Below are 26,268 nucleotides of genomic sequence, written 5' to 3'. Positions count from 1 at the left end.
TCGGAGCGCCTGTGATGTGGCGGAGCCCCCGGAGTCTGCAGGGTGCCCAGGCTGTGCGCGCAGCAGACCTCAGACCAGGTAGGGGCTGCCGGCAGCGTGGGCTGGGCCGTCCTGCTGGTGTGCGGGCGCCCGCGGCGGTGGCTGCTGTCCCAGCCCCACTCCTGTTTGCACTTGGAATTCAGAGAGGCTTGCAGGCCCGGGCGTGGCTGGACACGTGGGGCCTGACCGGCATGGACAGTGAGGCCAGCCTGAGAGCGGCCGCCCGGGCCTGGGCTGGCAGGGCACCCTGGCGCCCTCGCCAACTCCGCCACGCCTCCCAGGGCTGGAGAGGGGGCGGCTTCAAATGCCCCCACGGTCTGAAGAGGGCTCTTGTTCCCTTTCACGGCCACAGGTTGGGGGCTCTGAGCAGAGCCTGGTGCCCCATTTTTCACCTGGCACTCGGGGCTTGCTGGCCTGCAGCCTGGCCGCGGGTCATGGGAAGTGGCTGGTGGTGGTGGTGGTGGGGGTTTGCACCTTTTAAGTGGCCCCACCCTTGTCCTGTGTGTCCCTGAGGGTGAGGGCCATCACCTGAGCTGGGAGGTGGCTCAGGGGGCTGTGGTCTCGTCCTCAGGGCCCGGGGCCTGGGCGGGCAGACAAGATGGCAGCGACCCTCTGCTGGGCTGCTGTGCGTGGCAGCCTGTCAGTGACGTGGCTGGCGGTGTTGAAATAACTGATCGCGGGTTTCCCAACATCCTGCCAGCCTGTCACAGGACTGGGCCAGGACCCTGGGTGCCGGGCTCTCTGTTTCCTCCCGCACCGCTGCCCAGGGACATGACGTGAGGGCAGGGTGGCATTGCTCAGGGCCCACGTCATCCTCGTGACCTGCCGTGTTCAGGGAGGTCCGGTGTCTGTGCAGGGGAGGGCGGGACTCGAACCCAGGCCTGCAGCCTGTGAGGTTGCTGCCCTGGGCCAAGGACAGCCTGGTGGGCACAGACCAGTTGGGTGGCAGCCACGTGTCCCAGCCCCCTGCGCCCTCTGAGGGGCTGCCCTGGACTGGGCGTGTGGGCCTCTTCCTGGGCTGACTCCCCATCAAGGAGACGGTGGGAAGTGGGGAGCCTCTGGCAACCCCGCGGGCGGGAGCGGGGCCCGGACTGGCCTGCAGTAGGCACAGGTGACCTCGACGGCTACAGCTCACGCTCACCCCCCGGGGTCCAGACAGGACACGCGGCCTCTGGTGAGTGTGGCGCCCTCCCCGCCACCCCCCGGGCGGGTGTTCTCATGCTGAGGGTTTAGAGAGGTGGAGTGGGGCACACTGCGGGGGGCGGGGAGCCAGCGTCCAGACCGCTGGACGGTGAGGGCCATTCTCCAGGCTGCCGCTGCGTCCCACCGGGAGGAGGCGGACAGTGGGGAAGGCCCCCCGGGGGTGCGTCCAGCTACCACCCTGAGCTGTGTGACTTGAGGCAAGTAGCCGGGGCTCTCTGATCCCTGAGGGGACTCAGACGGCCCAAGGGCGGAGCTGGTTGGGGATGCTTCTGGAATCTGGCTGTTTGGGTGAAGGGAGGAACAGAGGGGCTGCTGCCGACCCCAGCCCGGTCCCCGGCTGGGTGGGGCCTGGAGTTCTAGGAACTTGTGGTCATGTCTGCCTTCGGCGGCCGCCTGCCGCCTGTCTGCAGGGGAGGGGCCTAGAGATGAGTCTCTGATGGATGAGGAAGCAGGAGCCCAGAAAGGGTGAGGGCCTGGGCTGGGACCACACAGTGAGGTGACAGTGGCCGGTGGTGAGGGGTGTCCAGAAACCGCGTTCTGGTAAGGCAGAGGTTTCTTGGTTGGGTGGGAAGGACAATGGGGGTTCCAGTCAGCAGCACTTTGCGCCTTCCCTGGGACCGGGGTGATGGTAAGGGGAGGAAGGGTGACCCCCGAAGTGGTGCCGGGTTATCCAGCACGTCTCTGCGCCACCCATGGTTGTTGGTGGCCTCTGCACAGCTGCACACCTACTGTGCGCGGGGCGCTGCGCCCAGCATGTGCCGTGGCGTCCTGATACCACCCTGTCCTCAGGGAGTGCTGACCTCTGCACAGCTGCGCACCTACTGTGCGCGGGGCGCTGCGCCCAGCATGTGCCGTGGCGTCCTGATACCACCCTGTCCTCAGGGAGTGCTGGCCCCCCGTCCAGGCGAGGAGAGTAGAGCCCCGACAGGCGGTGTTACTTACTGTGGTTCTTGGCCAGGAGGAGGGGGGACTGGACCCCTGTCTCAGTGCCTGCTGTTGCCAGAGGTGACCTGTGTCTGCCTGCCGTCCTCCCTGGGGCTGTGGCTGGGGTGGCTGTCTTCACGGTTGATGTGTACGCAGGTCTGATCCACCTGTCCCCCAGCTGTGTACGGAGAGCCCAGGGTTCAGTTTGAGGGGATGCAGGAGTCTACTATGTTATAGTTGGAGAGAGGTAAGTGGTGCCTCCTACAGGAAGCCCTCCTTGATATCTGCACCTGGACAGAATATCCCCCATTCTGCCTTCTTTTGCTGCATCCCTAACTGGGCCCTTCTGGAAAAGGCTGTCTGTCTGCCTGCCTCTGGACTGCGCGTCCCTGGGCAGGGCCTGGCCTTGTTTTTCTACCTGTTCCTAGCGTAGAGGGCAGTTGGGGCAAAGGCACCCCACTAGCAAGCACTTTGTGACAGAGAAAGGAGCTAAAGCTGAGGCACCACCCACTTACTGGGACGAGGACACTGCCTGTGGCCCCACCCAGCTGTGAGTCATGTGGCCGGGACTCACGCCCAGGTCTGTGGGCTGTGGGCCACTTGCCCTTCTGCACCTGTGCTCCTCACCTGTGCGGATGGAGGAAAGGCCAGCCTCGTGGTCACTTGTTCACTGCCTCCTAGCCACTTCCTTCGTATGTGACATCCCTGCATCGGGGGAAATACGGGCTCAGAGAGGTCGTTTAACCTGCTGGGGTTGCACAGCTTGTCCGTGCCTTGGGGTCTCTTTGGTGCTTGTTCGGTGGGTTCTTAAGGACTGTGGTGCATCTGCAACCTGTACTGGCCCCTTCCCAGCTCTCCTGCCCCCTCCCTGTCCATCCGTGCATCTGTGCGATGAGCCTTCATTTGGCACCTGCTGTGCGCCGGCCCCAGGATGCTGAAGAGCCGGTGTGGCTCCCGGGCCAGGGCCCCCGGGCCTCAGCAGCCCTAGACAGGCAGGCTGGGGCGACTGTGGTGCGGTGGGTGGGTGCTCTCGGAGGGTGCGCCGCAGAAGAGGCCTCCCTCCTGGCTGGCAGCATCAGGAGGGCTTCCAGGAGGAGGTGTTGTTTAAACTGTGTTGGAGGGAGCCAGAAGGCACGTGGGGGAGTTTCTGGCCCAGGGAACAGCATGTTGAAGCCTCGAGGCCTGAGAGCTGGCGCCGGAAAGTGGGCAGGTCGGAGACACAGGCCGTGTGGGAGCCGGCGAAGCGGTGGGCGGGTGCTGCTGCGGCTGCGGTTGGCCTGGCCACCCAGAGGACCGTCCTGCCTCCAGAGTCACAGTGGCTTCTGGGCCTGGGTGGGTGCAGTCAGGGTCTGAGAGGCGGGCGAGCTCTGTGCAGGAGGCAGAGCAGCCCCGGGTGGGCCTCAGCCTCTCTGGAGCTTGGGGTGGGGCTGCCCGGGGGATGCTGCAGGAAGCCGGTCCTGGGCGCTGGCGGAGGCTGCGGGCAGGCCCTGGCCCAGAGCAAACCCGGTTCACGGCGGGGTCAGCCCAGGACCGTGCGGATGGGCTGCTGGGTCAGCCGGCTCATCTTACAGCCGAGGACTCGGGCTCCTGGCCCCCCTGGGGCTTCTTCCAGCTCACATTGGGGGAGGATTTGAAAGGCTCTGGGTAGGTGGGGTTTCAGAGAAAATCACGTCTGTGTTTGGCTTGGCGCGCGCTTTTGGTGGGAGCATTTGTGCAAGTGGCTGAGGTTCTGTAAAATGCTCCCAGCCAACGAAGAAACCCAAAAGCCAGTCACCCCACGGTTCTGTTCCCAGACCCCGGCCGAGCCGTGAAGCGCTGTTGCGCTCCCAGCCCGGGTCAGCACGCGGCCTCCCTTGCGCCCAGCCTCTCCCCTCCGGTGCGGAGATAACGCATATTGCGGTGCTTACTGCTTGTTCAGCAAAAACCAAGTACAGACTTTCCGTTTCTGTCCAAGTTGGGATCTCCTGTAGGAAGGATGGACCCTCCTTTTGGGGGAGGAAGAGGTTGGCCTCTTGGTGGGACTGGCCAGCAGAGAGGACTTTGCCAAGGTCCTGTGCCTGTCACAGCCTCCACTCCTTGAGCACCCGAGAGCATTTAAGACCTGGGGGGGATTCTAGAGGCTCCTGGGCCCCCAGGCTGGTGTGTGTGCTGTGTCTGTCCTTCTGCACTGGCCCCGAGTGGTCCCCAGCCCCCTGTGGGGATGGAGGTTTCATCAGCGCCCCTCCTAGCAGCACTGCCCACCCCCACGGTGCCGTCCCCTCCCTGCCCCTGCACCTGCACCCTGGGCCAGGCAGCCTTGGGCCACGGTCTGGCCTGTCCTTGACCTGCTGTGTGGCCTTGGACAGGCTGGGCTTTGGGCCTCAGGCCCGTTGTCGTCGTCACGTAAAAAGACAGCAGTGCTTGCAGAGTTTTTCAAAGGGCCGGTTAAGGCGCATGTTCCGGAGTGCCCGGCACAGGGTTGCTGCCTTGGGGACAGTCCCTCCTGGAGGCCCTGTGGCCCTGGTGGGGAAGAGGAGCTAGTGAGGGGGTGAACTGGGAGCAGGGACCCTAGTCAGGAGCAGACCCCCACGCCCTGTGCCTCTGAGCTGCGGGCCGTCCATTCCCGGGGCCCCAGCCAGACTGCTGGGCATGGGGTCACTGGTGGGCTGAGCTGGCTACCGTGCTCTCCCGCAGCGCAGGGGGCACGGCTTGTCTGCGTGGCCCCTGGCCGAGGAGCAGGTGGGGTTGGGGGCAGGGGTTCTGCCAGGCACCCCAGCCTGGCCCCCGTTCCCTCCAGGGCTGTGGGGTTGAGGCCCAGAGCACCGTGTGCTCACTGGGGGTGCCGCTCCATTGCGCCGTCACCTGGGTCCCCTCTGTTGTGTGGGTGTGTTCTTCCCGGACTCACTGAGGGTGCTCTTGAATGGCTGGTCTTCACACGGCCCCTCCACGTGGTCGGCCATCTTGTCCTCTCGCCCTGCAGGCAGGCAGGACCCTGTTCTTTGTCAAGTTCACGGTGAGCGGGCTCAGTGGACCTGTCGTTGGGGTCACTGGCCTTGGCGGCTGGACTCATGCCCGTGGCTGCTCTAGCCTGCCCGAGTGGGGCTGCCACAGCGTGGAGCACATTTGGGGTGACGGCTGTCTGGTGGGTCGGGTTTCACCTGTAGGCTTGGCCCTTCATGTCTGCTTGTTACACACGTGCGGAGCCCAACCCCTGATGACGTGGGCGGTGGCCCGGGGACCAGGGGACACTGGGTTTCGGCTGCGGTCCGTGCGTGCCGTCTCTGTTGTGCTGAGTTTTCAGGGGAGCGAGGAGCGCCCTGTCCTGGAGACTTAAAGTCTTTATTTTGGGCTTTGATTTTTCTTGGAAGTTCTATTTGTGTGTTTGAATGGGTCCCAGGCTCCTGCTGTCCAGACAGACTTGGGTCCTGCCCCCTCAGGTCCGTGGGCTGCGCCGATGCCGGGTGGCGGGGCCAGCGTGGGGTTTGGGTGGGGCCCGGAGGCACCGGCTGCACCATGTGGGGAAGTCCCATGGCCCTGCCGCGGGCTGCCCTCCTGGACGGAGGACGGGCGGCGGTGCCCAGGGGGTGTGCACCGTGCCGCCGACCGCTCCGGGGGTTAGGAGCACGCTCTGCAGGAGGCTGGCAGCGCGCCCCGTCCGGGCCAGATGCGGGAGGGGCGGAAGCGCAGACCCCGGGCACCCGCGTGGCCAGGCCCTTCGCAGGCGTCGCTGTGTGATGGTTGCGTGGGTCCTGCACCCGGGCCTGGCTCCATGCCCAGTAGGCACCGAGCCCCAGGCAGTGTTAGTGCTTCCCTCCCAGGCAGGAGAGGGGAACGCGGCCTGCCCCGTGGGGGATGCGGCCTGGGGGAGGAAGGTGCCTGCTGGTTTGTGTGGGCTCCGGGGTCCCCAGAGAAAGGGCCTTGGTCCTCATTCCTGTGGAGCTGCCCTCTGGGGGGGGGAGTGCCGCAGCAGGTGCTCCCCCGCCCGCCACCCCAGCCCAGGGCGGTGGTTCACCTTCGGGTGGGCGTCTGCGGCCTTCCCGCCCCGCCGCACCCTCCTGCCCGGTGCCTCTGCTCCTGAGCAGGTTTGGCTTCCTGTTCACTGAAGACTCTGCCTCCCGGAGGTGTCTGTCCTTCTGCCTCCAGGAGTCCGGGGCGGGTCCTGCCCGCAGGCCCCCGGCCCCATCCCCACACTGCCTTGAGCATTGGGTCCCAGGAGTGGAGCGCAGGGCGGGCACCAGGCTGCCCTTGGCTGTGGCTCTGGTTTCCTCGAGTCAGATTTGTTCGGCTCCATCCTGTGCCTGGGAGGGAGGCTGCTTCTGTCTTGGCGACAGTGAGGGGGGTAAGCCACGAGCCCCTTGTCCTCCTGCTGGGGGGCGGAGTGGGGCCTGTGCTGTGTCTGTCAGTCAGCACGTGCTGCCCCTGCGGCCCCTCTGCTGCTGCCAGGGCTCCTGGGGCGGGGCTGGGCTCGCGGGCCCTCCCTCCCCACGCCTGCACGTGCTGTTCCCTGTCCCGCCTGCTTGTCCTTGCGGTGCTCTTCCTGACCCCATTCCCCTGTGCTGGCTGAGGCCCTGCCCTGCAGCCTCTGCCCGCTCCCTGCGGGGTCCCTAGGGGCCTGCGGGCCCCCTGCTGCGGAGGGAACAGATGACCCTGGGGGCGTAGGGAGGGTGTGAAGGGTGCACAGTCTGTCCCGAGGGGGACACTCGGCACGACCTGCTTCCAGGGGGCTCCTGGGACTGGGCTTCTCTGGCTCCCTGGCCGTCTGTGGGGGCCAAATCTGAGGCCGGTGGTCAGGAGGGGCCCCTGCCCCCAGGGTGGTGGCCCTCTGTGTCACACAGCTGCTCTGGCTTCTGGGAGCCGAGGTGTGGCTGCCCCTGGGAGGCATTGGCCACACTCGTCTGACCCCTGGCGGGACCTCTCCCTCCGGTCCACGCCCTCTTGGCTGCCTGGTTCCTTGGAGGTGACAGTTGTGCCTGACCCACAGCTGGGACCTTGGCTGAGCAGAGGCCTTGGCCGAGCCCCTCCTTGGGGTGGGCGTCTCCAGGTGGCCCTGGTCAGAACCCGAGACACAGATGCTCGTGGCCTGTCGGGGGCTGGGGCCCACAGCCCTCCCCAGCGCCCTGGTGTGAAGCTGAGCCCCACTTCGGGAGAGGCAGCGGCCTAGCCTGGAACGGAGGGTCCAGCGCCCTCCCCGGTCTGCCAAGTGCCGCTCTCTGGGCTGGACGGCTCCAGGAGGGGGCGGGGGTCTGTCCTAGGCCCCCGGCCGAGCATGGCCTCCCGGGGTCCCTCCTGGGAGCTGCTGTGCAGTGCTGTGCCTGGCCGGCCTGACAGAGCTGGGGTCACGCAGTTCCCAGGCCCGTCCTGCTGTCTGTCTGCTGGTGTCAAGTCTGGACAGGTGTGTGTTCAGGGCAGCAGCCCGCGGTGGGGGGCCAGAGGCGGCGTGCCGGCCCCGTGAGTCACACCGATCGTGGGAGCAGGAGCGGCAGGGCCCGGCTGCGGCGGACGTGCCGAGGCATGCGCTGGCCTGGCGCGGGAACCGTGGTCTGGGGGCCTGCCGGAGGCCGCCTGGAGAGGCTGGGACAGGGCCAGCCGCCCGAGACTTCGCCTCCCCCAGGCTGTGCTATCGGACCAGGCTGGGAGGGCTGGGGGGCCATGGGGAGCCGAAGCCTCCCAGGCCAGTGCTCCCCAAGGAGCAGATGCCACTCCAGGGCCAGCCCACTGGGACGGGAGAGGGGAAGGTGGGCAGGCAGCTGGAATCGGACTCTGGGCCGCTGAGTGCTGATGTCCCTGGGTGTCCAGGGGGCAGGTGTGGCAGTGCGGGCGGTGTGAGGGTCACCCTGCGCGGCTGCCTCAGTGCCTCTGGGCCAGGCGTCCCGATTTAGGCCCCCCGCCCCCAGGCCCCCTGTCCCCAGGCCCCCCGTCCCCAGGCACCCCGCCCCCAGGCCCCCTGCCCCCAGGCCCCCTGTCCCCAGGACCCCCGCCCCCAGGGCCCCCGCCCCCAGGTCCCTGCCCCCAGGCCCCCTGCCCCCAGGCCCCCCGTCCCCAGGCACCCCGCCCCCAGGCCCCCCGCCCCCAGGCCCCCCGCCCCCAGGCCCCCCGCCCCCAGGCCCCCTGCCCCCAGGCCCCCCGCCCCCAGGCCCCCTGCCCCCAGGCCCCCCGTCCCCAGGCACCCCGCCCCCAGGCCCCCCGCCCCCAGGCCCCCCGCCCCCAGGCCCCCTGCCCCCAGGCCCCCTGCCCCCAGGCCCCCCGCCCCCAGGTCCCTGCCCCCGGGCCTGCTGAGAATGGCTGGCCTCCTTGCCCCTGAGCCCCCGGGCCTCGCCTAGCACCTCCTGTAGCCCCTTCCACACCTGGGTCTGGGGTCAGAGGCCTGACAAAGGAAGGACCTCTGTAGGGCGCTGGGGCCACCAGTCCTGGGGTCTGGGGGCTTAGAGCGGGGGGGTCCCAAGGTGGACAGCAGCCCCACCTCCTCCTGAGGGTCAGCACCCTACTGCCCACTCCGTGGCGGAGACGGCAGAGCTCCGGAGTGGGAGGGGCTGTGGCCCACGGTGGGGTTGGGGGGCGCAGACCCTCGCGTGGCAGTCAGAGCCAGGTCTGAGCAGGCACAACCTCATGCCAGGCCTGTGGCTGGGCACAGCTCTTTAGGGGTGAGCTCCTGACGTTTGGGGGGCCATTGTGGACCGTGCTCTGAGGAAGGACTTGTCACAGAGGTCCTGGAGGAGGTGGGAGCTGTGGGGACACGTCAGGGGCTGCAGAGGCCCATAGGGTGGGGGCTGTGTTCTCTGAGGGGATTTTTCAGGGCTGAATCTGGTCTGGACCTTTCTACTTTGTCAGGCAGGGGCAGGGAGGGCTTCCTGGAGGAGGTGTCCATGGCAGGAAGCTGTGGAGGGGATGACCATGCCTGCTGTGAGGGCCAGACAGGGCTGGACATGGAGGCTTGCGTGGGGCAGCGTGCCCCTCTCTGTGGCCATGGGCTGGCCTCGTGAGTGACTGATGGAGACCCCTGGGCTTCTTGGGGTTTTTCCAAGCTCATGGTCAGCAGTCTTGAGGGCGGGAGGCCCCCTGACTCTGCCCCCGTGCAGGTGCCCCGAGGCCCAGGGCCCAGGAGTGGGGGCGGCTTAGGTGGACTGGAAACAACCCCCTGCGCCCGCGGTCCGGTGTCACTGTCTGGGGTCTCCAGAGGCCCCTCCTCATCCCATGCCCACCTGCTGGCCTCAGTGGGCCCTTGGTCTCCTTGCGTCCCTCCCCCACCTGCCCGGATGGGAACAGAGGGGAGGGGGCGGCGGGGCGAGCCAAGGGGTGGCGCTGGGGGCCCGTGTGCCCACCGTGAGACTGGCGCCTCCTGCCCACGCCCTCCCCCAAGGCGCCTCACGCTGCCGGCCGGCCGCGTGCGGAGGAAGGAAGCTGAGGTTTGGGCGATGTGTGTGTTTGCTTTCCACTGGGCTCCAGGGGCGCTGGCCAGGGCTTGGGCGCCAGCCCCCCGCACCTTCATGCCGGAGTGCGGCCTGGGTAGGCAAGGGGGCCTCAGTGGGGCCCGAGGCTTCCCGAGGGCCAGGGGCTGGGGGCCCAGGACAGCTGGGGGCACTGAGAGGCCTGAGAGGGGGGCAGAAGGGCTGCCCCTCCCCCAGGTGTGGCTGGACGGGTGAGGTGGACCCGTGGCAGACTGGACAGGAAGGCCCCTGGGCTTGGAAGGAGCAGCAGGTCTGTGGGACTGAGGGGTGCAGCTGAGGACGGGAGGGGCCTTGGGGGTCACCCGCCACCCCCTGCAGCTGTGGGGGAGCTGGGTCCAGGACAGTGCAGTCCCATGGCTGGGGGTGGGGACAGGGCTCTGCCTGGGACCTGTGCCGCTTCCCGATTTCCACGGTGCAGACACTCCCGCCACAGCCAACTTCAAGCCACCAGTGTCCCTGAGTGCTGGCTGGGAAGGGACGTGCCCAGGGCCTGGTCTGAGCTGGTTCCGCCCCGGGTTCCTGCCCCCACCCCCCTCCCCCGCCGGCTACACGCTTCTTTGCCCACCCAGTGCTGGCGCGTGCTTCTGTGTCCTGCTCAGCGCCTGGCATGTCCTGGGAGTGTGCCAGTGGTTTGTACGCCTTTGGCCGGGCCTGCCCGGGGTGGCACCCAGCTGCTGAGACCCTTCGGGGGCCTGGAGGTGCCTGGCCTTGCTCACCTCAGGCTCGAGGCCGCCTGACCTGCACGGTGTGGTGTGTGTGCGGGCCCCGCTGGCTGGCCTGGCTCACCGTTCGGGAACAGAGCTCTGCCTCGGTCTGTGGGAGGACGCAGCGGGGCGCCCCGGGATCCCCCTCCAGGCAGGCCTGTGCTGTGTCCCCGCGGGCGTGGTCCCGGCCAGCGCGGAGGTGGGCTGGCAGCCGCCCGGGTTTGTCTGGCCGGGGTCTCGCTAACGTCAGGCCACCGCAGAGCTGGTTTGCGCCATTGTCACGAAAATACTATCTGCACATGGGACAGAATCCGAGCCGAGTGACTCAGGAGGTGACGTCCCACCTGCCACCCAGAGCTGGGAGCCGTGACCCCTCTATCCTCAGTGTCACCCATGGGGACTTCCCTCATGACCTTTGAACCCCACCCTGGCGTGGGGTTCTGGTGTGTGTGGACCTTGGCGAGTGGGGTTTCAAGAGGAGAGTGCAGTGTCGGCAGTGACAGCGGTGGGGTGCCCTGGGGGGCCTGGAGGGCCTGGGGCCGGGGGCTGGAGGAGAGACCCGGCAGGGCTGCTGCTGGGCCGTCTGCTTGTCCAGATGGGCACGAGGTTGTGGGCCCTCCTCCGAGGGTCCCATAGGAGATGCAGGCCCCGCTGCCCAGCCTTGCTGTGCCCCGTGGCCACCGCCAGCTGGCGTGGGCAGTAGGGTTTCCAGGTGCTCAGGTCACCGTCGCGGCTGTCAGTCCCCAGCGCCGGTCTCGGGCAGTGGGTGCGTGCGCAGCCTCGGCCCCTGCGGCCTGGGCAGGCAGCCCGCAGATCTCCTGGGGGTGGGGACAGAGGACCCCCCACTTGCCTGCTGGGGACCGGCAGGGCTGAAGGCAGTGTGCTCCAGCCTCCGCACCCCACTCCCTGGACTGAGCTGTTGGGTGTGGGCCACAAGAGGCATTCTGTGCCCTGAAGAATGACCCCGTTGTGTGGCTGGAGGGCAGCCAGGAGCCCCGCGGGTCCCCTTCCCTCCACGCTTCCTGCAGAGCCGCTCCGGGGCCGAGCCCTGCCTGCCGCCCCTCCGCGCCTCTCGGGCCCTGCCTCCCTGGCTCGGGGCCCTGCTGCAGCCGCCCTCTGCCCTGACAGGCCTGGGGACCTGTCTCCTGTTCAGGGGTCCCGGCCTCTGGGCCTGCGCCTCTGCTGCCCCTCCTGCAGGCTGCATGCTGCTGGCACTCAGGGCTCCGTGCATGGGGGGGGCCTGAGGGTAGGCAAGGGCACGTGAGCCCCCATGAGTGCCAGCTGGGCCTCTCCCGGGGCCACCACCCCACCTCAGGCCAGGCCGAGGTGAGCACAGTGCGTTTGATGATCGAGCATTTCTGGGGTGTCGGCGGGCACTGTGGGGGGCGTGCCCCTGGCTCCATCTTCACGCCAGCTCGCAGGTGGGCCGTGGTCTCGGCCAGGGAGCTGGCCCGCTGTGTAGAGGATTCGCACTCAGGTCTGCCCGCCGCCCGGGCCTTGCCCTTCCCTCTGCCCCGGGCCCCTGGCACAGGGCGGCCTCTGCGGCGCCGTCTGCAGGCCGGGGATGTCGTGTCTCAGATTGAGGAAACGAGCCGGGGTCCCTGTCCTCTCCCAAGAAGCTCTTGGTGTCGGCCAATGGGAGCTGCCCGTGGTCACAGGTGTCTGGGTGCGGTGGTGGGCCGGGCGGGCCTGGGAAAGGGGAACTCAGCCGCCGGGCCAGCCCAGTGCCACTTGTGCCCAGCCAGCTCCCAGCTGCCTTGTGGAGACGCCCGTCCACCTGGGCCCCTTCCTCACGGCTCCTGCTGCGCACCCGGCCGCCATGCTGCATCGCCGGCGGCTGCGGGACCCCGAGCCTGCGGGCCGGGGGCCGATGGCGCCGCTCCCGTGGTGGGACCTCTCACCTGCTCTGGCCATGAGGCTGCACCTCCTGGCCTCTCTCTCGGGAGGTGGCCTGGGCTGGCGGGCGGCAGACCGTAGGTGGCTGGCAGGTACGGGACAGGTGTGCTGGGCGCTGGGGGGCAGCATGGCCTGGGAGGGGCCCAGGTCCTGCCTGCAGGGTGTGGAGCTCTGGGAGGTGCTGGGTGCTGGGCGTCCCCGCAGCGTGCGGCCTCCTGGCCCCCAGTCACCGCTGCCGAGCACGCACCTGGTGCCCAGCTCTGCCAGGGTTCCTGGTTCCTGCTCACGGCCTGAGGCCAGGGCCGTGGGGCTTGGGCCTGCCCTGGGCATCCAGACCAGTGAGTTCGGGGGGTGGGGCAGAATGGCTGGCTTTTTCTATCTGCCTTGATGCCCTGGAGAGCCGCGTGGGGTCTGGCCCCCCCTTTACAGGTGCGGAGGCTGAGGCTGGCGATGGTGGGGGCTGTCTAGCTGGAAGGGTGCATCGGACGCGGCCATCCCTCGGGGGCCGGTGTCTGCAGTGGCTGTGAGGGGCTGGGTGAGGCCACACAGCCGTTCGGGGGAGGGAGTCACACGAGACCTGGACAGCCGGGTGGCCGCTTGGATCCCTTGCTCTTCCAGGCCTTTTAAAATTCCTTCGCAGTTTGTGAACGGTGAGCCCTTCACGTCCAGGGCTCCTGGCTGGCACCTCTGTGAGAGTCCGCGGCTGGCCTCCCGTGTGCCGTGGGGACCGTGGAGGACAGGGCATCCCTGGGAACCGCGGGGTTTGGAGCCGGAGCCTGAAATAAGAGCACCCTGCTGGGTACCATGCTGTGTTGACGGGGGCCTGCCCACGGCGCGCCCTTTGCCGCGCTCTGCTCAGGGAGGAATTCACGGGCAGGCGCCCGCGGTTGGCTCGGTTCTGTCATCCTTGCTGGGCTGTCCTGACACGCGACCGGGAGGCTCGCTGCCCATCTGGGTCTGTAGCTCTCGGGGACCCGTCCTCCCACAGCAGGGAACCCTCAGACCCAGGGTGCGGACGGGGGTTCTGTCCTCCTGGTTTGGGGGTGTCGGTGGGGGGCTGGGTTCTCCGAGGGCGAGAACGGCATATGTGTCCCTTGTCTCTCCCCCTCCCCACGTGACTGACAGGCCTCTTCGGCTCCTGACTTCGATTCCCTTTTCTGTCATGTGAGTGTGGAGAGAGAACTTCCCGGACCAGGTTCTTGACGTGACCAAGGTTTACAGTCCTGCGTAATTGTTTTTATACGGGACGCTCTCTGGCTGCATGCCCTGTTGCGTGTGCGCGCGTGTGCGTGTGTGAGGGTCCCTGTGGGCACTTGGCTGTGGGGCCGGGCGCTCAGGGCCCTGCAGCTGTGTTGACCGCCGCCCCCGACGGAGGAGCGTGGCTCCGGCCGCGTGCAGGGCACACGTGCAGGTCTTGGGGTTTCTCTGCCGGGAATGGCCTGTGGCTGCTGACCGTGTGACTTCAGGTTGGTCCCCACTGTGAGCTCTTCCCAGTTCATTCTCCTGGGAGTCACCCCAGGGTGGGTGTGCGCTCAAGTTGTCAGCTGTGAGCAAGAACATCCCCCTGAAAGTCCCACGTGCGAGATTGGGTGCATCAGGAGTTTCTGTGAACTTCCGGGTCTCCCCGTGCCTGGACCACTGGGTCGCAGGTCTGGGTCGGTGAGGGTGTCCTGCTCGACAGAGTGAGGTTGCTTGTGCCTGGCTGTCCTTCCGCTGACGGTCCAGGGGACAGCCGAGGGATCCCCAGGGGTCTGGCGGGCTTGTCTCCCTGCTGCGGCGGCTGCTCCTTGGACTGCGTGTGGGTGCTGGGAACTGGGGTGGGTTTGAGCCTTGGAGGTAAGTTTCCGGGCCCACCCCCCCCACTTCCCATCCCGCTCTGTCAGATGCCGAAGGGCCTCCCCAGTCTGTCCGGAGGGCGTGAGAGCTGGTGGCTGCGGCCTGTCCGGTGGGTACCCCAGGCCCCTGTGCGGCCCCCTCCCCAGGGCAGGTGTCTGGCCGCCCAGTGCGCCGGAGGGGGCCCTGCCATAAGGGGGGGACGGCGGCCACGGGACAGGCCTGAGGTGGGCACCCCAGCCCCGCCCTCCCCCGCGCCTGGGACACTGGCGTGAGCACGTGTGTACCTCCACGGAAGCCCTTTGCACTCGACCCCGAGGACAGCAGGCTAGCAGGGACGTGCTTTTCCCGGACCCCTCCCCAGCGCTGACCCCGGGCGGGGCCTCCCTCGGGGTGCTTGTGGGACCCAGGGACGGGGACAGTGGCAAGGCCGAGAGGGCCCGGAAGGGGCGCCGGGGCAGGCGCTGCAAGGGCAGAGGCCCTGGGCGGCCAGAGCAAAGGGCCAGGCGTGCAGGGGCGGCGGGGCTGGCTCGGCCTCTGGTTGGGCCCGGGCTTTGGAGTTTGGGGGTGCAGTAGGGAGCCGCGGAGCTTATCCTGCCAAGTGACCAGCACAAGGGATGGCCGTGGGGAGGGTGTGCTGAGCGGGCTGTGGCCCCCTGCGGCGGCCATCGGCACGGGGGGCGCGGGCGTTCCCGGTGGGCAGTGGGTTCTCCCTCAGCCTGCCCACCCCCTCCCGCCTGGAGGCCCTGCAGGCTGGGTGGCTCGGCTGGCTGCCGCGTGGTGCCTGCTACAGCCCCGTCCCGGGTGCTTGGGGCACCTACGGGGGCTGCTGCCCACCCTCGCCCCTGCAGGGTCAGCAGCTTGTCCCACGGCACCCTGAGGAGTGGCCTGCTGGTCGCCAGCCCCCAGGTGTGTTAGGACTGAGGCCGGAGGCCAGACACTTGGGGACATGGCTCGGTGCCTCATGAGGACAGGGGTGGAGGCTCTGGGTCTGTGCTTGCTCCCTGGCCCTGCCCTTGCTGGGCACCTGGCGGGGGATGGGGAGTGTAGAGCCTGGCACGTCCCAGGTCCCCAAGGGTGGCTGGGCCGGAGGTCGGGAACCAGTCCCGTCAGCATGGTGGGCCCCAGACTGAGCTGGCCCCGCGCCGTGAGACCGCCCTGCGGGGCTGGGGGTCTCCCAGGGCAGCGAAGCGTTGGCAGGGCCTGCAGCAGGGGGGTGGAGTGCGAGACTGAGCTTTGAGAGGCTGTCTGGGCACAGGAGGGCCGGCCGGCCGGCTGGGGACGTGGGGTCTGGGCGGGCACCACACGGGTCCCTGCCCCCGTGAGGGGAGGCGCCCATGCCGCGGAGGCAGTGGGGAAGCCCCGTCTGGGCGGGCGGATGTCCCTTTCTCAGTCTGTCTCACGGGCGAGGCCCTGTCTCTGGTCTACAGAGGCCCTGCCAGCCCAGCCCCCGCACATGACGGGCACCAGGCTGCCGCCGCCAGCTGAGTCAGTGCGCGTGGGTGAGCCAGTCTCTGCGAAGGGGGGGGGGGGGGGTGCCTCGTGGTCCAGGGCCCGTGCCTCCCTGCGAGCCCAGCAGATGCGCTGCCCCACCCACTGCGTGGCCCTGTGTGACCACGCCCTAGAGCATCCGTGCGCTGGTCCTCAGGATGGCCATGCTCAGCGGGCCGTGGGAGGACACGGAGCTGTCCCCAGGAGGAGTCAGCCCGTGCCGGCCCGGAGGAGCTGTGCCCAGAGCCTCCCCTCTCCCTGACCATTCCAGAAGGCTCTGACTTGCTGGCCACCTGGCACGGAGTCCCCCACGCCCCCGCAGGTGGCCGGGGCGCGCGGAGCGTCGGCCTGAGAGCCAGCGGGGGCTGTGCAGAGAATCGCAGAGAGGAACAGCGGGCGGGGGAGACGCAGGCGTTCCACGACAGAGCCGCGGGCGGCACCCCCACGCCGGCAGCCCAGCTCAGAATGAAACGAGAATTGTTTCTTTTCCTGTTTCAAGAGAAGCCACCTCAGCCAGCCCGCAGGCTCAGGGCCCCCCAGCCCCGCAGGCCGCTGGGGAACGGTTGGGGTTTCACCAGGAATTCCCCCCTCCCCACCCGCCCTCCTGCATGGTCTGGGCGGGCACCCAGGAGGTGCTGGGGGCAGTTGGGGGGCACTGCCTGGCGGGGAGGCCGCGGCGCCCAGGAGCCCCTGCCTGGCCTCGGAGAGGTGAGCGTGCTCCCAGCTCCCTGCGCCCCCGCTGTCCCGTGCTGGTCAGCGCTGCTGGCCCCGGGGTGTCTGCGCCCGGCCCCTCTGGCCATGGGGGGGCTCTCTGTCAGGGTGAAGCGTGGGGTGCACAGGAGGCAGGAAGCCTGGCCTGCTGCTGGCTGGGTGGCTCTCGTCTGGCGTGGGAATCGCCTCTGCTCACCTGCGCGATGGGACGGAGCCCCTGTGTGAATGCAGCGCGGTGTGCACGGTGTGGGTGCGTCCAGCTGCTGCTGCTGAGACCGTGCCTGTTCTCGGGGGGACCTCCCGGTCACTGCGGCGTGGGGCCTGCCCGGCCGAGTGGGGACAGTGGCCACGCAGGCTGATGTCGCTGTGTCCCAGCCGCTCTCCGCCCCGTCCCGTTTGTCCCCCCTTTTCCACGCCTGTGCCACCTCCCAGGGCCCCCCCGCAGGCCTGGGGGCTGACCGTTGCCCCCCGCTCCACGGCAGCACATGTTAGGTCACTGAGCAGGAGGCAGCAGGCCGGGGTGGTCCGCCTGCTGCACCCAGGGACCAGGGGACCGGAGGGCCGTGCAGGGACTTCCCGGGTGGGTGCCCCTCTGCCTGCCTCCACCCGGCAGCGCCCCTTGGAGGGCTTCTTTCTGTGAGAGCGCTGCTGGATGGGGCTGGGGCTGCGTGCTGCCTGCCACTGCGCTTTCACGATGCCCCCCTTGGTGCCGGCCACATGGGTAATTGTCACCTCGGGGTCCCTGGGGTGGGCGGATGGCCCCCTCAGCCAGGCCACATGAATCCTCATTGTCCCCCAGCTGTCTCTGGAGTGGGGGGCACCTTTGAGGTGCCCTGAAAGCCCGGCCTCAAGTTTGGGGCCCCAGGTGAGGGCCGGGGACCCCGCCTGCACCCTGAGGACGGGCTTCCCGGAGGCTCTGCCGGCTGGGCGGGTGGAGGAACAGCACTGTGGGAGCCTGGCCTGGGCGGAGTTCTCAGCACGGGGCTCTGAGTTCCATGGCCACCGCCTGGCCGCTGCCAGTTCTGCTTGCTCCCCGCTCCCCGCGGAAGGCCTCTGGGACGGGCCTGCCGGCCGGTCCTCTTCAGGGGCTCTGCCTGCGGGCCCCTGGCTTCTCCTGACAAACCCGCCCTGCCTTGAGGGTCACGGGGGGGGCGGGGGCGGAGGCGAGGAGCTGGCAGGATGGGGCTGGAGGCAGCGTGGGCGCAGCAGACCCGGGTACCTGTGAACCTGCAGTCAGGAGTGGCCGTGGGGTCTGTCCCTATAGCTCCAGGCGCACACAGAGGGGCCTGGTGAAGGGGCGTGACCCAGCCAGGGTGCCAGGCCCGGGAAGCAGGCCGTTGGCGGGGTCCGGCCCCAGCCTGCCTGGTGCCCGGTCGGTGTGTCCTTGTTCTGCGCCCCTCCCCCAGCATCTCTCTCTTAAGCTGTGAAGAGCTTCAGGACCGGGTCCTCGCCTGTCCCATGGGGGGCTGGAGCAGTGCCCCCAGGTTAAGCGTGCAGCTCAGCACGCAGGGTGCCCCTAATTGTGCCGGCAGCTGGGTGGGTCATGACGGCGCCCACTTCAGGGGGCCGAGGGGAAGGCGGTGCAGGTGCATTGGGTTGACTGCAGCTGGGCCTGGTGTGAACACTGGGGGCTTCTGGAGGGTGGGCCCAGGGCGTGGGCGCCGTCACTTCTCAGCTCTTTCCTGAACAGCTTCCGTGCGCAGGCGCTGGGTGACTGGCCATGGGGAGCTGCTCACAGCCCCCCTTCCTCCTGGCTGTGCACCCCACTTCCCCCACAGCGGCTGGGCTCTGGCCACACCGGCCACCACGGGGCCCAGCCGCAGAGTCCCCAGGTGGGTGAGGGGCTGGGCGAGGGTGGCTGCTCTCCTGGGCACCACTTTCTCTTCCTCCCCTTGCACCTCACCAGCCCGGCCTGCTCGGCTTGGCCAGCAGGACCGACAACTGTCCCTTTGCCACTGAGGAGAGACCATGTGGTACCACTGCCAGCTCCCTGGGCTTCGGTGTTTGTCTGTGTGGGGGGGCAGGGCAAGGGGTTGGTAGATGGTGGGCATGGTGGTGACGGTGGTGATGGTGATGCTGGTGGTGATGCTGGTGGTGTTGCTGGTGGTGATGGTGATGCTGGTGGTGATGCTGGTGGTGTTGCTGGTGGTGATGGTGATGCTGGTGGTGATGCTGGTGGTGATGCTGGTGGTGATGCTGGTGGTGTTGCTGGTGGTGATGGTGATGCTGGTGGTGATGCTGGTGGTGATGCTGGTGGTGGTGCTGGTGGTGATGGTGATGCTGGTGGTGATGCTGGTGGTGTTGCTGGTGGTGATGGTGATGCTGGTGGTGATGCTGGTGGTGATGGTGATGGTGATGCTGATGCTGGTGGTGTTGGTGGTGATGGTGATGCTGGTGGTGGTGGTGGTGATGGTGATGCTGGTGGTGTTGGTGGTGATGGTGATGCTGGTGGTGATGCTGATGGTGATGCTGGTGGTGTTGCTGGTGGTGATGCTGGTGGTGTTGCTGGTGGTGATGGTGATGCTGGTGGTGATGCTGGTGGTGTTGCTGGTGGTGATGGTGATGCTGGTGGTGTTGGTGGTGATGGTGATGCTGGTGGTGTTGGTGGTGATGGTGATGCTGGTGGTGATGCTGATGGTGATGCTGGTGGTGTTGGTGGTGATGGTGTTGCTGGTGGTGTTGCTGGTGGTGATGGTGATGGTGATGCTGGTGGTGTTGCTGGTGGTGATGGTGATGCTGGTGGTGATGCTGGTGGTGATGGTGATGGTGATGGTGGGGATTGTGACGGTAGTAGTGTTGCTAGTGGTGATGGTGACGGTGGTGATGGTGATGGTGGTGTTGCAGGTGGTGCTAGTGCTGGTGGTGACGGTGACGGTGATGGTGACAATGACGATGGTGGTGATGGTGGTCATGGTCGTGGTTGTGGGGCAGATGTGTTTGTCATCAGGGGCTCATGGACACGGGTGCGGACATCTTCCTACCCTGAGCTTTATTATGGAGAGTAGTTGCCCTGGTCAGATCCTTTGGGGCTTGTGGGGCCTGCCACCGTGGGAGGCAGGTGGAGGGGTGTGCCCTCTACCCCGGGGAGTTTGAGGTTGGCCAGAACAGAGGCCTTTGGGTTGGTGTCTCCTGGCCGGGACCTGGAGTCCAGCTGTTTGAGTCACCCTTCCTTGTCCCCACCCCTCTGTAGGCCACGGAGGTCCTTGCAGGAGGGCCCGGGCCGGAGCCCTGCGGATCTGGGTTGGAGATCCCGCTCCTCCCGGCCTTTTTATCTGTTTTCCTTGGGGTGCGGGGGTCCAGTCCCCTGGTCCGTCCTGTCGGCAACATGCCCTCCCACGTCGGGGGCCACAGGCCTCAGCAGCACCCCCGCGCCCCTCGCCTTCACTCTGTGTCCCTCACTTCCCAGCGTTCCCCAGGCTCCTGCACAGAGCCAGCCTCTGATCCCGCACGGGGGGCCGAGGTGGTGGTTTCCAGGGGAGTGGACAGGCTCCTGCCGTGGAGGCCTCCCGGTTTAGTGGGGCAGGGGCCGAGTGGTGAGCTCGTGGAGAGAGAGCTGCTCCTGGCGCAGGGGGGCAGAGGGCTGAGACCCTGCCCCCCGTGACTCGGGCCGGCGCTGGTGAGCGCAGAGGTGGGCTCGGCATTCCCTGAGCTCAGAGGGGGCCGGTCCTGGGCGCGCTCACCCGGGGTCCCTCTGAGGGGCTCTCTGGAGGCCGCCTGTCCCTTCTCAAGCCCTGAGCAGAGCCTCAGTCTGCCGGGGTCTGCAGCCCCGGTCACTCCGGGCCCCCATGTGGCCTTGGGGCTGGCCTGGTAGTGGCGTCTGTGGCTTCGCTCAGCAGAGCACCCTGCGTGTCCCCTGGCCTGAGGCGGCCCGCCCACCTCCCCTGCGTCTCCCTCCTTGGCCCCTGGCCGTCCCTGTCTGCGGCACGGGGTTGGGGGGGCAGTGCTGAAAAACAGACTTGCAGAGGCCGGCTGGTGGTCTCCGTGGGCACGTGCATGGGGAAGCCCCTGGGGGGTGTCCCGGGGCTGAAAGTCCTTAGAGCCACTCCCTGTGGGCAAGTGGGGGACAGGGATGAAGGGGATGCGTGTCTTGGTTCACCGTGTTCCGCGACTCTCTCCTCTGGGGCTGGAGTGGGTCTGTGTGGGCCAAGGTTCCAGCCCCTGCCGGCTGCCCGGCTGCCCCCAGCGCCCCTGCTTGAGGGCCAGGCTCTCGGGGGCAGGCTGGGGTGCTCGTGGTCGTCGCCCTCTGTCCTCCTCAGCAGCGGCTGAGATTTGGGGGCCGGGGCCATTGGCTGGGCAAAGGGCAAGGTGAGCCCAGAGGAGCTGAAATTTCAGCCCGCGCCACCTGAGCCCAGCCTGACTCCCGACTGGTGGCCGCGGGCAAGCTGCGCGGCCGGGGCTGGAGGGGCCAGGCCCCAGGTGCACCCCCTTCCGCGGGGAGGTTGGAAGCAGGCACACGGCGCCCATGGGGCCCGTTCCTCTGGGCAGCGCCAGCAGCCTCTGTGTGGACAGGCCCATGCACAGGAGGGGACACTGGGGCCAGGGACTGGGGGCCCGTGGCCCCAAGGGTGGCCCAGAGCCTGCTGTCAGCAGGGCCAGCACCGCGCGGTCACGGTGTGCCTGCCCAGCCCCAGTTCCCAAAGGCCCCCCTTCCGCTCCAGCCCCCCTCACTTCCCCCAAACCCCGGCGCGCCATGGTCCCACCGCAGCCCCCGCCGTGTGGCCACTTCCCCTCCCTGGGTGGCAGGGGAAGCAGCCCTTCCGGAAGGTGGGGGCTGGTGGGGGCGTCCCGGGAAGCTCCTCACTGCAGGGTTTCCGTCTGGGGGCGGCACCAGGAGGGGCCCGAGGAGCAGGGGTGGAGGGAGCGGGCACTTGTGTTGGGAACCTGTCCTGGTCTTGCTGGGTGCTGGCCACGGAGGGTCCTTCTTACCCCTTTGTGCCCCTGTCCCTTCCTGGGCACCCCCTTTCCTACTTCTGTGCCCTCCTTCAGGCCCTCCTTGAAGCCCCATGGGACCCCGCCTGTGTGCCCTGATTTGTCCCCGTCCCTCCCCTGCGCTGGGTCCCCTGCTGAGAAGAGCTGTGTCCCTGTCTGCTCCTGCCTGTGGCCTGCTCACACCTGCTGCCCTGCTTGCTCCTGCAGATTCTGAAGGCCCTGGGGGCGCTCTGAGGTCCCCTCTTCAAGAACCGGGGTTCCCTGCCTGCCTGGGAGGGGCTGAGTCTGGGGCTCCCCCGTACCCCCTTTGGCAGCATGAAGCTGGCATTTCCTGCCACCTCCTGCCTCTGCTTGCCAGGCAGAGGCCGGAAGGGAGTGGGTGGGGGTTCCCCGGCTTCCTGCCACGGGGTCCAGGAGGGTCCTGGGGGGCATTCTAGAGGGCGCCCGCTCAGCTCAGGCATTTTGGTCAGGACGTCCCTTCCCTCTCCAAGGGCCCGTAGGGGCCCCCTGCTCCGCTGGCCCTGAGAGGTGGCTCTAGTTTCTGCTTGCATGCAGCCGACACGGGGAGCTCACCACCTCCCCACGTTGGCGGTCACTGTGCGAGCCTTCTGTCCTTCACTAAATGTGACGGTCACCCTCACCCTCGGGCCCGGGAGCTCCTCCAGGTCGGCACAGGGCCCTGATCATTCCGGGCCTTTCCATCTCTGCTTCACGGCTTCCATTTCCAGCCTCCAGGTATTTTGCATTTTAGAGTCAGTTCTGTGGCCGGAGCTACTCTTAGTTCTGAGAGAGAGAGAGATCTGCCTAACGCCTCTTCCATGCTGCCTTCCTGGACTGAATCCGGCAGCTCTGTGAGGTCCTTTCGCCATGTTGGGGTTGCCAGGGTGCTCCTCCGCCTGGACAGGGCCCATCTCCAGCCTTCGGGCCCCGAGTCCCACCGATGGCTGATGGTCTCAGAAGGGCAGGAGTGGGGAGTGTGAGGCGCTAGGGCTCGGGGCCCAGTGAGGCCCAGGTTCTGAGGGACCCAGACCTGGCAGTTGGGTTTTGCTCTCCCTCAGAGGCCCCTCTGCACCCCGTTGGGTGGGGAGGGCTGGGTGCTAGATGGCTCCCAAGGTTGGGTCTGGGGCTCTGCAGGCCCCCCGAGCTGAGGGTCGTCAGATCAGTGTGGGGTGACAAATTCCCTGCAAGCCCCCAGCAGGACTGTTTCAGACGCGTGCCTTACCCTTCCTTACCGCCTTACCACCCAATTGCGCAGCCCCTGCTTATTGGTGGGTGGGGCCAGGTAGGGTGTGCGGGGGTGGGGTGGGGTAGGGGAGCCGAGCCTGCCCAGCCTGGACTGGATGTGGGCGGGGCCTCCCTGCAATAGAGGATGTTTGGGCACTTATGCCTTTTCTGACATTCCCTTCCGGGCCAGAGTGTGTCTCTCCAGGAGACTCCAGAAAACACACCCAACCCATTGTCACCCGGGCATTGTCACCCAGGCTCGGGAAAGTGTTTGTGTGGCTGGTCTGTGTAAACAGGAAGCCCCCACGTGGGACTGGGGGCCCCCCCAGGGCCCTGCAGAGTAGGCCTGGGTGGTGGCTGCCCCATCCTGACTCAGGGCCCCCAGGGGCTCACAGCCAGCCTGTTCAGAGCAATTGCTGCACCCTTGACCCTGGGGTGCCAAGGATGGGGGTGTGCCTAAGGAGCCAGGCCCTTGGTGTGGGGGATTGGCAGCATCCAGTGTCCCTCTTTCTCCCGGGGCCCCTCCTTGAGCCTGTCTCTCCTGCCCAGTGTCCCCTCCCTCTCATTGGCTCCCCCTCCTCATGGTTCAGACTTGGGCTGGGTGTGGACGGTGCCTTGGGGAGCTGGGAGAGCTTCGGGGCGCAGCCTGGCAGCTGGCAGTCCCCTCCTTCCCTGCCTCCTTCCCTCCTTCCTTCCGGCCAAGCTTTCTCCTGCTTCTCCCTCCCCTTCCTGCCCTGGAGCAGCAAACAGACAACCGGCCAGAGGCCCTGCCTGCCCAGCGGGACCACGAAGCCCCTGCAGCTGTGTCTCTGGGAAGTCCCCAGGCAGGACACTCCCTGTCAGTGTCTGGCCAGCAGCAGAGGCCCCTCCCAGTGGCAGGACAGCAGCCTCCCCGCCAGTTCAGAGGCCTGCACGCCCCTCCCCGGAACCCCCCCGCCCCCCCAGCCCTCCATCCTGCGCTCGAGGGTGGAGAGAGGTGGGGAAGCTGTGAGAATTGACTGCTTCCTCCTGGCCCACCTGATGCCAGAGGCTGGGGAGAAGGTGGGCAGCTTCCCTGGGGGCACCAGGCCCTCAGGCTTCCGGACAGATGCTCTCCTGGGCTTGGGACCCTGTCCCTCCGCCAATCCAGCCTCTTCCCGGAAGCCCCCAGCGGCTGCCTTTGCCCCTCCCAGCCTGGCCTCTGGTGCTGTCTGCAGAGGGGGTCTTGCAAAGGCCATCTTGTCTTCCTCCTCTTGCACCTTGAAGTCAGCAGGGTGCTTCTGGAGCTGCGCAAGGGGAGGTGGTCAGCCCTGCCCGCGTCCGCGGATGGGCAGCCGAGGCTGGCAGGGCTGATGTTGGCTCGGGGGCTGCAGGCCAGGCGAGGTGGCCTGGGACACAGCCCTGGTTGCCCAGCCGAGGGGCAGCTGCAGACGTGGGGGCGTGTGCCTACCTGCTGCCTTAGTTCCCCTGTCTGTCCATGAGAGCAAGGACAGGCAGCTGCCGCACAGCCTCCCGCGGCAGCGTCCTGGGCACCATCTCCTGCCTGTCTGCCCTCATCAGCCAGCAGAGACCCCCTCGGCCCACACGTGGTCGCGGGGGTCCCACGACTAACAGGGCTGGTTTTCGCGTCCCGTCTCTGCAGAGAGCGCTGCCGCTGTGGGTTCTGGGATTTGGCTTTTGTTTTCAGGTTCATCGAAGTGGTTTGTTCCCAGCTCCATGCACGGCGAGGGTTTCAGAGGGTCTGGTGAGGCTTGTTTGCTGGCGAAGTCAGGCGGGGGACAGTGGTGGGCAGGCCCCATTACAGCCCCGAGGGGCTAGGGATGGACTCTGGGAGATGCTCTTGGAAGAGTGTGGCCGGGGTGGCAGAGCCTCTCGTGACCCTGTGGGGCCACCCCGCCGCGAGGGTCTTGGCACCTCCGTGCGTACGTTGGCAGGGCTCTAGATGAGGGCTTGGGCTTTGGCTGGAGGCAGGCCTGCTGGGCGGTGGCAGTGGCGGTGTCCGGAAGTGTGACCACGTGTGTCCCTGCGCCTCGGTATGCACAGGGGCCCAGCGGTGGCCAGACAGCACGCTCTGGGCCCGGGGCTCAGGCTGCACGCAGACACGGCTGCCCCGAGGTCTGGGGAGTTTGTGGCAATCTGGGGCCGTTGAGGGGTGCAGCCAGGGTGTGTGTCCTGACCTGGCGAGTGTGCCTGGGCAGAGGCCACCCCACTGTGCCCGTGGCCCCACTCGGCTGCTCAGAAGCAGGTGTGGTTGCTGCCGGCGGGCTGGGGGTCCCGAGAGACCCTTGGCGGATGGGAAGGCTGAGGCCCATGGGGGACGCGGCTTGCCCGGCGCCCTACCAGCTCTTGCCTCGGCCCACAGGCTGCGGGTTCGCCACCTGAGCACCTGTCCACTGGGGGGGGGGGGGGCGCTCTGCTTGCTGAGCCCCAGGAGTTGGGGGACTGCTGGCTCACTCGTGGGGGCTTTGCAATCTCTGACATGAAAGGCCTGTGTGTATGAGGCCCCGGCCCCTCCCCACAGCCTCTGCGGGCTGCCTGACTCCGGGCCTGGCACACAGCTGGGAGCTCCCTGCCCCGCTGCAAGCCTCCAGGCCTGGACAGGCAGGAGGTGTGTCCCGCTCCTGGGCCCAGGAGTCAGAGGGTCCCGGGGTCTGGTGTCATGGCCAGGGCTGCTGGGCTCCAGACAGCGTGGCCAGACGGTTAAGGCCGTGGACTTGGGAGCAGGAAATGCCCTATCCCCTGGGACTGGTCGCGCCCTGCCAGGACAGGTGTAAGAGCACTGGTCCCCAGTCCCCCAGCCGTGTACTGGGGTGACAGCAGGGCCCCCGCCTCCCTCCTCACTCCAGCATTCCGTCGTCTGCACCGGGAACGGGGACTCGGTTCTTCTCTGGAAACGTCAGCCTTTATTGATGTTCCCGTACCTACGCTTTGTCCCGTCCCCCACCGCCGAGTGCAGGGGCAGAGGGGCCGGCACGCCCGGCCACCGGGCTCTCTGGGCGGCTTGACCTGGGCAGTAGAGCGTTGGAGGAGCACCCGTCTGGCCTCCTTGCCCGGCTCGAGCCCTAACACTGGAGCCAGGTTGGGTCGCTTGGGCAGCACTGCCGCCTGGCCTGTGTGTGTGAGGGGGAACTTTAGTCAGTGAGCCCCCAGGATGGGCGCCTGTGGCCTCCTGAGGTTTCTGGCCCGGGGCGGGGGGCGGGGCTACAGCTGGCCGGTCCTCCGTGTGGAGACCTGACCGCCCCCCTGTGTGTTCTTGTCTTGCAGACTTCTCCACCCAGGTGAACTCGTCCCTCAACTCCCCCACGGGGCGCGGCTCCATGGCCGCCCCCTCGCTGCACCCCTCCCTGGGGCCCGGCATCGGCTCCTCGCTCGGCTCCCCGGGGCAGCTGCACTCGCCCATCAGCACCCTCAGCTCCCCCATCAACGGGATGGGCCCGCCCTTCTCAGTCATCAGCTCCCCCATGGGCCCCCACTCCATGTCTGTGCCCACCACACCCACCCTGGGCTTCGGCACCAGCAGCCCCCAGGTAAGTGTGGGGCGGGGCCGGGGGCGGGGCTGGGGGCGGGGCTTGCGCTTTCCCTACAGGTTGCCTGTGTGGTCCTGGGGACCCCGGAAGGCAGGCACTGTCACCTCTGCCCCTTGTCTCTGGAAGCAGAGCCTCGAGAGGTGGTCGTGGCCAGGGTTTGAGCCGGGGTCTAGCTGACTCACACCCACGGCCTGAAGGGGGCCAGCCAAGTTTCTGAGAAGCTGCTCCTCCACTCCAGCGTGGTCCCCTCCCCTCTGGGGACTCCCTGCCCCGTGACTCAGAACTGTGGTGTAGGGATGCCACGTCCCTGGCCTGAAAGCCACCTCTCTGGGGCCCTGTGTCCTCTCAGTGGGCAGCTTCGTCCCCTCGCTTGCCCCTTCCTGG

The 26,268-nt window shown here is 67.8% G+C and overlaps 1 protein-coding gene across 2 annotated transcripts in view; it reads left to right on the top strand.

The window, feature by feature from the left end:
- Positions 1 to 26,268, top strand: part of RXRA (retinoid X receptor alpha) — a 79,793-nt gene that overhangs the window by 34,335 nt on the left and 19,190 nt on the right. For both annotated transcript variants that reach the window (XM_090274988.1, XM_090274987.1), the window contains exon 2: positions 25,622 to 25,884. In XM_090274988.1, the coding sequence (XP_090131114.1) occupies positions 25,622 to 25,884 (263 nt within the window). The remainder of the gene's footprint in view (positions 1 to 25,621; positions 25,885 to 26,268) is intronic.

This window comes from Furipterus horrens, unplaced genomic scaffold (genome assembly GCF_987537825.1).
Source record: "Furipterus horrens unplaced genomic scaffold, mFurHor1.1.pri manual_scaffold_4, whole genome shotgun sequence".
Lineage (NCBI taxonomy): Eukaryota > Metazoa > Chordata > Mammalia > Chiroptera > Furipteridae > Furipterus > Furipterus horrens.
This window is presented reverse-complemented; position numbering and strand designations above follow the sequence as displayed.